Here is a 12,357-nt window from a genome sequence, read left to right as displayed (position 1 = left end):
CTTACAATACGACGATCCTGGCGGCCTTCTGTGCTGTGTGAACGTCCACAACCACGTTTACAGGTGTGGGAATGTGCACGTGACCACTGTTACCAGTATTGTTGCACAGTTGACGCATCACGTCCAACTTGCGTGGCAATTTTCCGAAAGGACCGTTCCGCCACTTGGAAGGCAACTGTTTGACATCTTTCAAACTCGCTTGGTTGGCTGAAGGGAGCCGAATGCGTCTTTGTGACGTAGTTGCCTGCTTATTTCATACTTTTGCACCACATGGAGCCTTCTGGCTGTGAGGATTATTTATTAGAGGATAGACACAGATGTTGCTCTGGTAGCTATGCCAGTGCGCTGTCTGTTGTTGGACGTCGTCAGAACCATTATCAGTACATTCATTCTCTCCCATGCGGCATATGCCGTCAACGGATCAAAATCGGCCCTGTCTCTCCAGGTGTACTACTTATTTTGGGCTGTGTACACTGGCGGGAAAAAAATCGCAGTACCGTGAAGGAGTTGTGCGACACAAACAAAAGTTGGTTGGCGGGTTTCTCCAACTGAAAGACGATGTTCATTCAGATTTCGTGACAGTCGCAGAAGAGTGGCGCTAACAGTGTCACTGTCAGGATGCCAGTCAGGTTCGCTTTAAATGCATGCTGTACCGGTCGTGGAAGTTAGTTACCTCCGAGATTAGACGTGGTGAGTAGGTACTAGTAAAGAAAGACTTTAAGGCGACATAGACGCCATTTATCAACACCTCACTGAGTTCGAATGAGGTAGTGTAATAGGTCTACGAGAAGTTGGACTTCTTACCCTCTGGGATATTGCAGAAACACTTGGCAGGGATGTTGCCATTGTATGTGATTGCTGGCAGTAGTGGCCAGGAGAATGTATGGTCGCAAGGAGACCGGGTTCTGGACGTCCAAGAGGCACTACCAAGAGGGAATGACTCAAATGGCTCTGAGCACTATGGGACTCAACATCTGAGGTCATCAGTCCCCTAGAACTTAGAACTACTTAAACCTAACTAATCTAAGGACATCACACACATTCATGCCCGAGGCAGGATTCGAACCTGCGACCATAGTGGTCGTGCGGTTCCATACTGAAGCGCCTAGAACCGCTCAGCCACACCGGCCAGCACCAAGAGGGAATACAATCATTTTCGTGTATGGGTCTGCTGCGTTGTACTGCCTCTGCAGCAGCAATTTGAACAGCAGTTTGCACCACAGTGTCACAACAAACTGTTACAAATCAGTTACTTCAAGGACAGTTCCTACTCAGCCGCCTTGTAGCATGCATTCCAATGACTAAAAACCACCGCCATTTGCAACTTCAGTGGTGTCAAGTAGGGTGGAGATCTGTTGCCTTTTCTCATGAAAGCTGGTTCTGCCTCAGTGCCAGTGATCGCCACGTGGCGGTTAGGAGGCCAGTTGAGGGCCTACAGTCAGTCTGTCTCTGTCCTAGACATACTGGAGTTAGGGTGGAGGGGGGGGGGTGCAAGTTACCTCACACACCCTGACTGCAAATATGTACGTCAATCTGATAATTCAACATGTTGTGCAGCCATTCTTCAAAAGCATTCGAGGAGTCTTTTCCAACAGTATAATGCTCGCCAACATACTGCTCTTGTATCCCAACATGGTTTGTAGAGTGTCGACACGTTGACTTGGCCTGTCCGATCACGAAATCCGTCTCCAATCGAGTACAAATGGGACGTCATTGGGCAACAACTTGATCATCATCCACTACCAACATTGACCGTCCCTGTATCAACCGACCACATGGGAGGGACAGGCTTGGGACTCATAACATAAACTGACATCCAGCACATGTACAACACAATGCACACACGTTGGCATGCTTGTATTCAACATTCTGGTTTTTACACTGGTTGTTAATGTAAGAGCATTTCACATTTGCAATGGCTTACCTCACGCTTACATTAACCTGTGATCTGACAATATTAATCACTTAAACATGTTACCTAGACAAATGTATTCACGAATTTTCATTACTCTACATTAATTATTTTTCCTGTTGCATTTTTTCCCCCATCAGTCTATGTTGACTGTTACACAGTTGTCGTGAGTTGCTCTTTTACAATATACACTGATGAGCCAAAACATTGTGACCACCAGCTTAAAAGCCTGTTTGTCCATATTCGGAATGAAATACATCACTGATTTTGTGTATCACGGATCTGGCAGTTTGTTGATAGGTTTGTGGAAGTATGTAGCTTTAAATGTCTACGCACAGATGATGTACTTAGCGAAAATAAGGGGTCGCTGATATGGGTACGCAGTGGTGGCACCTGATAATGATTGATGGGTTTTGTAGGATATATATCAGGCGAATTTGGTCTCAAAGACATCAACATGGGTTCCCTATAATGTTCCTTAAATCACTGTAGCACGATCCCAGCTCCAAGACATGGACATTTATACTGCTACAAAGATGACATCACCATTGGGGAAGACATAAAACATGAAGGTATGCAGGTAGTTTGCAGCTGCAGCATGTGTTCGATTACTAATACAGGCCCCATGCAAACGCATGACAATGTCTCCCACAGCGAAATTCTGCTCCCACCAGGGTGCGTCCACTGTGCAGTGCATTTTTCAAGCCTCTGTTTACCTTGATGAGGGCGTTTACAGAAATGACCATTGACCTAGTGTAGCAAAAATGTGGTACACCCGAAGAGCCGACACGTTTCCATTGATTGACGGTCGACTCCTGATGGTCCCGTGCCTACTGCAATTGTAATTGACAGTGTCATTGGGTCAACATGTGAACATGGAGGGGTGATCTGTTGCGGAGCTCCATGTTGAACAAGGTATGATGAACAGTGTCCTCTGAAATACTTGTGTGAGCACTAGAATTGTGTTCTTTTGGGAGAGATGCTACAGCTCACCATCTATCCGACTTCACAGAGTAGACAAGATTCCGAACCCTACGTTCTGTGAAGAGTCATGGATGTCTAACAATTTAGTGCCTAGTGTTAGTTTCACTGTCCTCGTACCTCTATCTGTAGATGCTCACAACAGTAGCATGTGAACATTCAACCAGCTTCGCCCTTTTCGACATACTCATTCACAGGGCTTGCATTACCGTGTATAATAATCTGTCCTTTGACAAAGTCACTTATCTCAGTGGATTTCCTCATTTGCAGCCCATACCTTTGCTATGGTAATTCCCTCCATCTGCCTCTGCTGTGCTTACGTACTTTTCATAGTGCATCACATGCCTACAATGTCACCAGGTGGCGTCCAACCTCCGTGGCCAGTGGTCATAATGTTTTAGCTCATCGGTGTACATTAAATATGCTAGATGATGATGATGATGATGATGATGATGATGATGATGATGATGATGATGATGATATTACTCATAAGAAATAACAGTATGTGATGACTTCATATGCCGATATCCAGTGGCTATTAATTGACAAACTAGATAATAGTTCAGACATTTATGCCATAGTGGCTGCTTAAGGTAACCACTAATTCTAGCTTTCTCCAGTGAACATTACCCCCGTGATGTCGAGGGCTAGAATAGACTTGCAGTAATTCCTTGCCTGTCAGAAGCAGGGTCTCAGAGGAGTGTTCTTTGACTTAAGTCCACTTTTATGGTTTGACCTCTACTTTTCTAAATTTCACAGAAGTGTGGGCTATTTGGAGGAGAACACCTTACATGATGGATAATCTACATACCTTGTGCTATGATCTCGTGCACCTGGAGAGAAGTGTCATGATATATCCTCATGGTTATAGCTCCCTGACAGTGCAGGGACCACACTGCTAATTCACCAGTTTGTGCCCCTGTGGCAGTGTGGTATTCACACAATGTTTACAAAGTTTGACGTCACATTGATTGCATGGAGTCATTAACACCTTTTCTTAAAATAAAGTGCTTTTTAATCTTGCATTTTCTTCTCCTTCTTGAAAACCAAAGAATACTGCTAATAGGTTCTACGAACCAGTCTAATAAGAGGGCTCTTGTAGTAAGTCCTCTTGATTCAGGAATATCTCAGAGTTCCAGGGTGTATAGTAACAGAATGCATGCTGCTAGGTAGAATGTGTTTTTGTTACTTAAAAGGAAATAGGGTAGCTTTGAAAAAGTTGCAATTTTTTACATTCAAGAGGGTTTGAATCGGATTGCGTGTACATTAAAATCTGTTAAGTGGTTGCAAAATGGACACTGTTGGTTGAAAGCTCAAGTTCCCAAATAGCAACAAAAGAATGGGGGAATATGCCACTGAGATTGAGATCTGTACCACCTTTAACTACAGCAAATACATTTTGACGTGTAGAGATCTGGTTGACGTTCCCAAGGATGAAATTAAGGCATTGTTGATGTCCATAGTATAATGACAAGGGTGGATAGTGATCTGGTGAAGCGAGGCTCATTTCTACTTACTTTCTAACAGCATGAAACTCCCAGGGAATGTCAAGGCAGGTTTCCTTCACCTAATCATGCAGCCTTACGTCACCCAACTGAATGTGCTGTTTCATACTACTGTTGGTTGTAAGGGAGAAACCACTCGTGGCAAATGAAGTAAGTGCGTCCAAAAAGGAGTTGCTTATTCACCTCCTTTGAAGTGTGTGAATTACTCTTGGGATCACCCTGTCTGGAGTAGGAACTGCAGCGTTTATCTTGAAGAATGAAAGATACAAGAACTTAAAATTATGAAGCACATCCCTTACGGTGAGACAGAAAATATGTTCAAGGCCATGGCCATGCCAACAAATGTGCTCTCTATTTTATGTGACTCAAATGAATGTGGTGCCCATTGTGAAGTTTTGTGATTTATTCAACATGTTTCCTAAGACTTTAGGGAGATCCTCTTAATGTGCTAAGAGTGAGTGACTGGCTCACCCATGTTGTTTATAAGTGGTCAGTCAGTCAGTCACATTTCTCTGTGCCTTGCATATAGCTCCTCTGTCGTTTTACTTATGTTGTAATTCTATCTCCATTGTCTTAAGTCATATGAGATAGTGATAATGTGGGTCAGCATCAGTGAGATGGGAGTGAGTGTCATTTTATAGGTTACCTCCTCAATGTGAGAAAAATTTTAGCCATTTTATTCCCATTCATTTCTTGTAATAAGTGTAATCTCACCATTGCATGCCCATAAACATTAAAACACGCACACACACACACACACACACACACACACACACACACACACACACACACACACACACACACACACACACACAGAGAGAGAGAGAGAGAGAGAGAGAGAGAGAGAGAGAGAGAGAGAGAGAGAGGGGGGGGGGGGGGGGGGGGGGGGGGGGGGACATCAGCTCCCTGTCAATAACCACTCTTATCAGTGCAGCTGGAGATGCCTCATACTCCCCAGTATCACCAGGCAGGAGGATGCCTGCTAAGGTGGCCCCTCCCTCCCTTCCAGGATGATGTGGACCAGAAGTCTACTGCCAATAAGGGGCTGAAAAAGCCACAAGCTGTGGGTCATAGAAAAGAATGGGTCTCTTTTTCCCAGAAGTCAAGATAGGAAAATCCTCATAGGAATCGAAACCTTAGAGGAGCAAGAACGGAAAAATTGAAGGGTATACCAAATTCTGTGTGTTTTTGTGGCACTCCAGGAGACATTTTTAGAAACCTTACTTCCTGCTGTTAAAAATTGCAGATCCTACAGTAAAAACAATGTTAACACTCAGAGGGTATCTAGATGAGTCTGTACACTCATAGGCTCGTGACAACTTCATTGAGCAGGTGCCAATAAACACTGTATTGGAAGCTGTGGCTATTGGTGTCCACTAGTCATTTAGTATGTAATATCTGTCTACCCCCAGACACTCATATAACATATTGCCAGCTGATGGAGGTAATGGAACAGCTGCCTCCGCCCTTCCTTCTATTGGGGGACTTCATTGTCTACAAGCCTCACTGTGGTTGTCAAAATTCATGTAGCAGTGTCCAATTAATAGAGTATATTAGTTCAGAAATGGAAGTCTTCCTACTTTACACTGGAACAGCAACACATTTCGGAACAGCCCATGTAACATACTGAACCATAGAAATTTCAGTGTGCAACCTGAGAATCTCACCCTTAATCTGGTAGTACGACCATGACAACCTGTGTGTCAATGACCACTTTACTATCACTCATTTTGTTTCAAATCACGGCTCAGTGGAATATGTGCCACGTTGGTCACTTTGAAAAAGCAAGTGGCAAGCAACTTTGAAGCCAATCATGAGGAGTGTATTGAAGGAGAGGTGCAAGATACTATTTACATGATTATACATTGCAGGAGCAACATTATCTTAGTCTTTAGGTGCTCCACACCAGAAATGCGTCCCATGTGGTATGAAGAAATCACTGTAGCTATCATCAAGTGTCGAAGCACCTTTCAGTAACATAAACACCATCCTTCTACAAAAGTTTTATAGCATTCAAGAGACTTATGTGTAGGCCTGGTTTTTAATTGAAAAGTGGATGTGGTGTTGTTGGAAACAGCATGCATCATCTATGGGAGCCCACACCCATCGCCTCAAGTACAGACTAATTTCTGCCACATTTGCAACTGCACATCATTCACAGTAGTTCATGGCATCTTCCTCAGTGGTGACATCTGTATTGGTCTTGTGGCCATTGCCGTAATGTCCACACGCAGTAACTACCAGTTTTCTGATTTCCTGATCTAGTTGTGTGTACAGGACCTTCAATCAATTAGTCTTCTATTTAGTGAATAGGAGTTCCACAGTGATTGTAAAGAGTGTCGACATACAATCCCCTGACATGATAAAATCCACAATCAGATGCTTAGACACTCTAGCAAAGACAGCGTAAGACACATCCTCAGCTTTTTCCATCATATTTGGTGGGAAGAGAAGCTTCTCTCCCCAGTGGTGGAGGGTATTATTATTCCTAACCTGAAAGTGGGAAAAGATTTGAAATTTGACGAATTGTTGAGCTATCTCTCTAGATTAGATTAGATTAGATTAGATTAATACTTGTTCCATAGATCATGAATACGACACTTCGTAATGATGTGGAACGTGTCTTACTTGTGGACTGCGCAAATTATTCATAAGAATGGTCAATCGATGACTGTGCTGGTGCCTGGAAGCCAGAGAATATTTATTGCAGTTTCAGAGTGTCTGTTGGGCACTCTGATCCACTGCAGCCCAACTGATTCATCTGGAATCTGCAGTGTGCAATGCTTCCATGCTTCGCCAGCACCTCATCATTGTGTCCTTCGATCTGCAGCAGGTGTACGGTACCAGATTGTGCCCTCACATACACTGCATGAGTGGGGCTTCTAGAACTGTTTAGCAATTTTTGTACAGAATTTCCTATCCCTTCTGCTGTTCCATTTCTGGGTATCAACCTTCAGCAGCCAGTATTATGTGCAGGAAAGTGATGTCCATCCTGGATCAGTCCTGAGGGAAACACACTTTGCCATTACCGTATATGTCACCGTGACTGCAGTGAATTGTAGATTCTCACTGTCACTGTATATGGATGACCTATGCTTGTATTATAGCACTACATTATTGCCCACCACGGAGTAAGCCTGTTGATAAAATATCAATATAGATATATTAATACATTTCCAAAAAAAAATTTTCGATGTGAATTGGCAACATCTCATTCCCCAAAATATTGATATTGTAAAGGCAGTACCAAGTGCCAATATTTTCATTTTACATTATATTTTCAGTATATGCTTGAAACTGTTCTTTTGAAATTATAGTAGAACATCATTTTACCATTTTACTTTCACTGTGGGATGAGTCTTACTATTTTTTGAGCTTTCAACACATCCAGCCTTTCTCTTGGACTATGTGAGGCTAGCATAGGTGGCACAGACTAGTAGTCCAATTACACTTGGGTGGCATTGTGAATGGAATAACAAGATTTCTGGTGTGAAGAAATACCACGCTATTTGCATAAAAAACAAGTTTTAACACAACTAGTGTGCTATTTCTTCACATCAGCATTCTTCAAAAATAGTTGTTGAAAATGATGAAAAAAAAAATCTAAGTGACAGGATTGGTCTTTGCAGTGTGCAGACCCATCTGATGGGAAATTCTGATGTAATAAGAAGGCTTTTAGCTTGTTGATCTACAGAATATGTAATAATAAATCAATACGCAGCTCTACAACCAGCACTGTATTAACAATGTGCAGGTGATATTTTAATAGGCTGGCACATCAGTATTTTTTATGGCAATATATTGATACTTTTTTTCGATGTATCAAGTGCCAATCATGGTATTTTTTAAATATCGGGGCACTGAATCTTAGATGGTAATTTTCTCCCACAAAAACACATGCCTCGTGCTGTTTTGTTGGCTTGGGACTCGCATCCTCACCCAGAACTTTACCTCAGTTATCCGTTACTGGAAGTAATTGAAAGTTTAAAATTTTTAGGCGTTTTATTTGACAATAACTTAACATGGTTACCCCACCCCCCCCCCCCCCCTCCTGTTTTCTCTGCAGTATCTCCTGTGCACAGACTGTGCAGTTCTCCTATTGCTCTACAAAGCTTTGATTCATCCTGCCTGGACTAAGGATACTTTGCCTTAGGTTTGTGAGCACAATCAGTGCTGAGATTTTTAGGCCCTGTCCGCCTCAGTTGTGTCCATCTGGCAACTGGGGCCTTCCGTGTGAACCCCATAGACAGCCTGCAGGTGGAAGCTGGTATCTCACCACTGAGGGTCAGTTGCTACCCATCCATTTTACTTAGCACTATTTTAGAATGATCAGTTCAGACCATTTACTAATCTCCAAAAATTTGGGTAGACCAGCTGGGATATTACTGATGGCTCTGCAAGGATCTCCACCTGTCGTGTACAGTGTCCCCCCTCTCAGCAACCCCCGCCCCCTCCCCCTTCTCCCCCAAGGCATGCATATCTCAGTAGTACCCCAGAAATCTTTCGATTACCGAGACCCAAGACCTATTAATTGATCTGCAAAACTCCTGAACCACCGTAACATTCATCTGGAACTGAGCCACAGGAGCAATCTGGGAATTGAACTAGCTGACAAGTTAGCTAAAGAAGCAACTATAGGAGAGAAATTAGAACTGGGTAGAGACCAAAAATTGGAACTGCGACATCAAATTTTAAAACACGGGATACAGAATGGAAGGCTACCACTGCACTCAATAAATTGAGGGTGATCAAAGGGACCACTAATATGTGGCATACTTCCCTCCAAGCCTTTCATGAAGATGCCATTGTACCATGCTGACTATGTTTTGGCCACACTAGACATTCACATGAGACCCTTTCACATCAAGAGGGCAATCCCCCGCCCCCAATGCAGCTGTGGTATAATTTCATGATAGCTCATATTCTCTCATTATGTGCCCTGCCGAGTGATCTGAGACAAATGTACAACCTGTCTAGCTAATAAAGTCATAAGTTTCCTGAGAGTAATTGGATTTCATAACAAAATATAATTGATCTCAACATTCAGTGTCAAGGAGTGGATGTGAGGGGAGTACCTCTCACTGTAGTGTGTGTCCTGAGTGCCCCCCCCCCCCAAAACTCTCTCTCTCTCTCTCTCTCTCTCTCTCTCTCTCTCTCTCTCTCTCTCTCTCTCTCTCTCTCTCTCTCTCATCTAATAAGCCCTCTAATCATACAGTATTCTTTTTTCCTCACCCCATTGTAAATGTGCCGATTATGAAATTTTGTGGTGAATCCTTCAGTGATCAGGTATAGTTTTAGCAGCTTGGGTCCCATCTCTCTTTTAACCATCTGACATAAGGTACTTTCTTGCAGATTTTTGACCACAACATCCAAGTCACAGAGCCTGGAGTTGAAAATTCTTCTTGTCTCATTTCACAACATTTTACTTGAATTTTCCATGTGTCAAAGGAATGGTAACCGAGCCATTGAACATTTACATTTGCTGGTGAAATAATTCTGTTTTTAGGCTGGAATCTCCTGAGCTTTGAAATAGTGATTATGATGTGGGGTCACTGTGGAGCAATGTATGAAACACCCATAGCAGTTCTAACAGCAACAGACACGCAGTTAGTAATACTCATGTATAAAATGTCATTCATAGACAGTGCAACAAGTACAGTTGAGGGGCTAAGACTTTTTTCTCCTGTAAGTTATGAAGCATGAGTGGTATTTGTAATCTCTTTTCACCTAAATGGAAATTTTTGGAACTTTATTAATATTGAGATACAGCCCTTAAATTTGTTTTTAAGTGAAATTGTTGTGTTTTTCGGTTTTGAATATCTTACCTGTTTTAGAGTGATTCAGTGGTGTAACTGTTTTGTAAGTATATCATGAAATTAGCATGTAAATTCATATTGATTGTGGGATTTTTTGAGCTGTTGCTGCAACTGTCGGAATGACGAACCACAGGCAAGTTTATACCACTCTACGTGTAAAATATTTGCCAAGGCAAGCAGTGCAAAAATCTAAGTTGATAGTATGGAGATCTGCTGGGCTGTGCTCTATTCAATTGACCACAACAGCAGTACAAAAATCCAAGTATTAAATGTAATTTTACCCTGCAATCTCTTGTGAGATCTACAAAAGAGTTAAGACACTGACATGTTTCTTTTACAAGAATGTAATTCTGGCTCAAAAAATATCAGTATTCTATTTCCAAACCGAAATTAAAGTCTGTGTCTCAGCAATGTATGAAGTAATCCATGAAGCTAGGTAAACATATTGGTCTTTATTTTTGGAGCTCCCAGTCAGTATTTCACAATATGAAAAGAGATAAAAATGTCTTTAATAAAACAGGAATTATTTCAGCTAAATATAATTGTTTCATTCAATTCAGAACATTATTCAAAGGAAACAGCTTTTCAATTCCCTTTAATATTACCTGGTTTATTAGTTCCAATTTTTGGTTAAAGTCCTTCAAACTAGGGCAGTTATGACAGTTTGTGTCCGGGTTTATTCTCCCGGCCCCCATCCCTGTGGTTCCTCCCCACCTAACACCTCTCCAAATACTTGAATATGTGCGCACATGCACTGATTTCAACCATATAGAAATTATCAGTAACAACTAGCAACCTAAATGATAAATTTAAAAAGTTGAATGTGTGTTTGAGTATCATGATGTTAAGACATACCGTAATTTATTTCTTAAGAGAAACTGAAGTATTGAACACTGTGTTGATGATATGTTGTCAGTGAATAAGTGCGCCTGCTGCGTCAAGTAAATTCATGTGTAGTTGTTGGACATGATAACAAAATATTTATCATCACTTTCAGTATGATTCATGTAAACAAATAACTTGAGTTAATATGTGATTGAGACCTGTTTTTGAAGTAGGATGTTAACTGTGAGCTTGACATACTTTGAGATGTGTTGCTGAACTATTTAACACACAGTATACTTTTAAATAGTTCATATTTAATTAAGACATTTAAATTAAATATAATATATAGTATGGATATCTTTTTAGGTACTTACAATCTGCAACCGCATCATGGATGATGTAATTCCTTGTGATCGGGCAAACAGAGATTTCCGTGTGAAGTTTCCAGATGATGTAATGCAAGAAAATCTTGCAGGGCAGCTCTGGTTTGGAGCAGAGGTTAGCTATTGTTTAAATGTTTCGATCTTTATACTTAAAAATAATGGGAGTGGTATGACACACACTACACTTTTCTGCATTATTTTTTCTTGCCATCTGGTACAAAATATTTGTGATCCATTTACCCAACAGCGGAGGCGTTGAGTCGGAGGTATGCACAATGAAAAGACTGCTGTATGTTTAAGATGTCAGCGAAAAGGCCTTTTTCCGAAATGAAAAATGAACGAACACACACACACACACACACACACACACACACACACACACACACACACACACACAAACACAAGCCCAACTCTCGCCCACATAACTATTGTCTCTGGCCTCCATGGTGGCCATAGTGGCCAAAGGCAGTGTGAGTGAGTTGGCTTATGTGAATATGTTGGGTTTTTCTACTTCAGAAGGAGGTCTTTCGATCAGTAGCTTAATTGTGTAGCAGTGTTGTTGTGCCTGTCTGCGACTCGGTGTCTCCTGTATATGTGAGTAGCTGTCCACCCTTTTCCTAATATTGTTGTGATTCATTTACTGTTTCTATATTGTTCTTTAAATAGTTTGACAGTCATAAAATGTAGCGGTGGGTAACATTTGCCTTTGTTGTAATGTAGTTTTGTACAAATTTTTGTTTGCATGCTTTTGGTTAGTATTTCAATCGTACAAAAGAACAAGCAGATTTTAGAAATTGGTTTAACGCAATGCACCTCTTACAAGTTATGAAATAAAGTATAGAAATGAAAAATTGGTGTGGAATTCATAGACTTTGAGAAAGCTCTCAACTTGATTTCAATGGTATCATTACTGACAGTCCCTGAAAAACAAGGCA

At 41.5% G+C, this 12,357-nt stretch overlaps 1 protein-coding gene across 3 annotated transcripts in view; it reads left to right on the top strand.

Moving 5' to 3' along the window:
- Positions 1 to 12,357, top strand: part of LOC126353816 (lateral signaling target protein 2-like) — a 296,323-nt gene that overhangs the window by 216,729 nt on the left and 67,237 nt on the right. For all 3 annotated transcript variants that reach the window (XM_050002931.1, XM_050002929.1, XM_050002930.1), the window contains exon 3: positions 11,406 to 11,537. In XM_050002931.1, coding sequence (XP_049858888.1) covers positions 11,406 to 11,537 — 132 coding nt within the window. The remainder of the gene's footprint in view (positions 1 to 11,405; positions 11,538 to 12,357) is intronic.

The sequence above is a fragment of the Schistocerca gregaria genome, chromosome 3 (assembly GCF_023897955.1).
Source record: "Schistocerca gregaria isolate iqSchGreg1 chromosome 3, iqSchGreg1.2, whole genome shotgun sequence".
NCBI classification, from domain to species: domain Eukaryota; kingdom Metazoa; phylum Arthropoda; class Insecta; order Orthoptera; family Acrididae; genus Schistocerca; species Schistocerca gregaria.
This window is presented reverse-complemented; position numbering and strand designations above follow the sequence as displayed.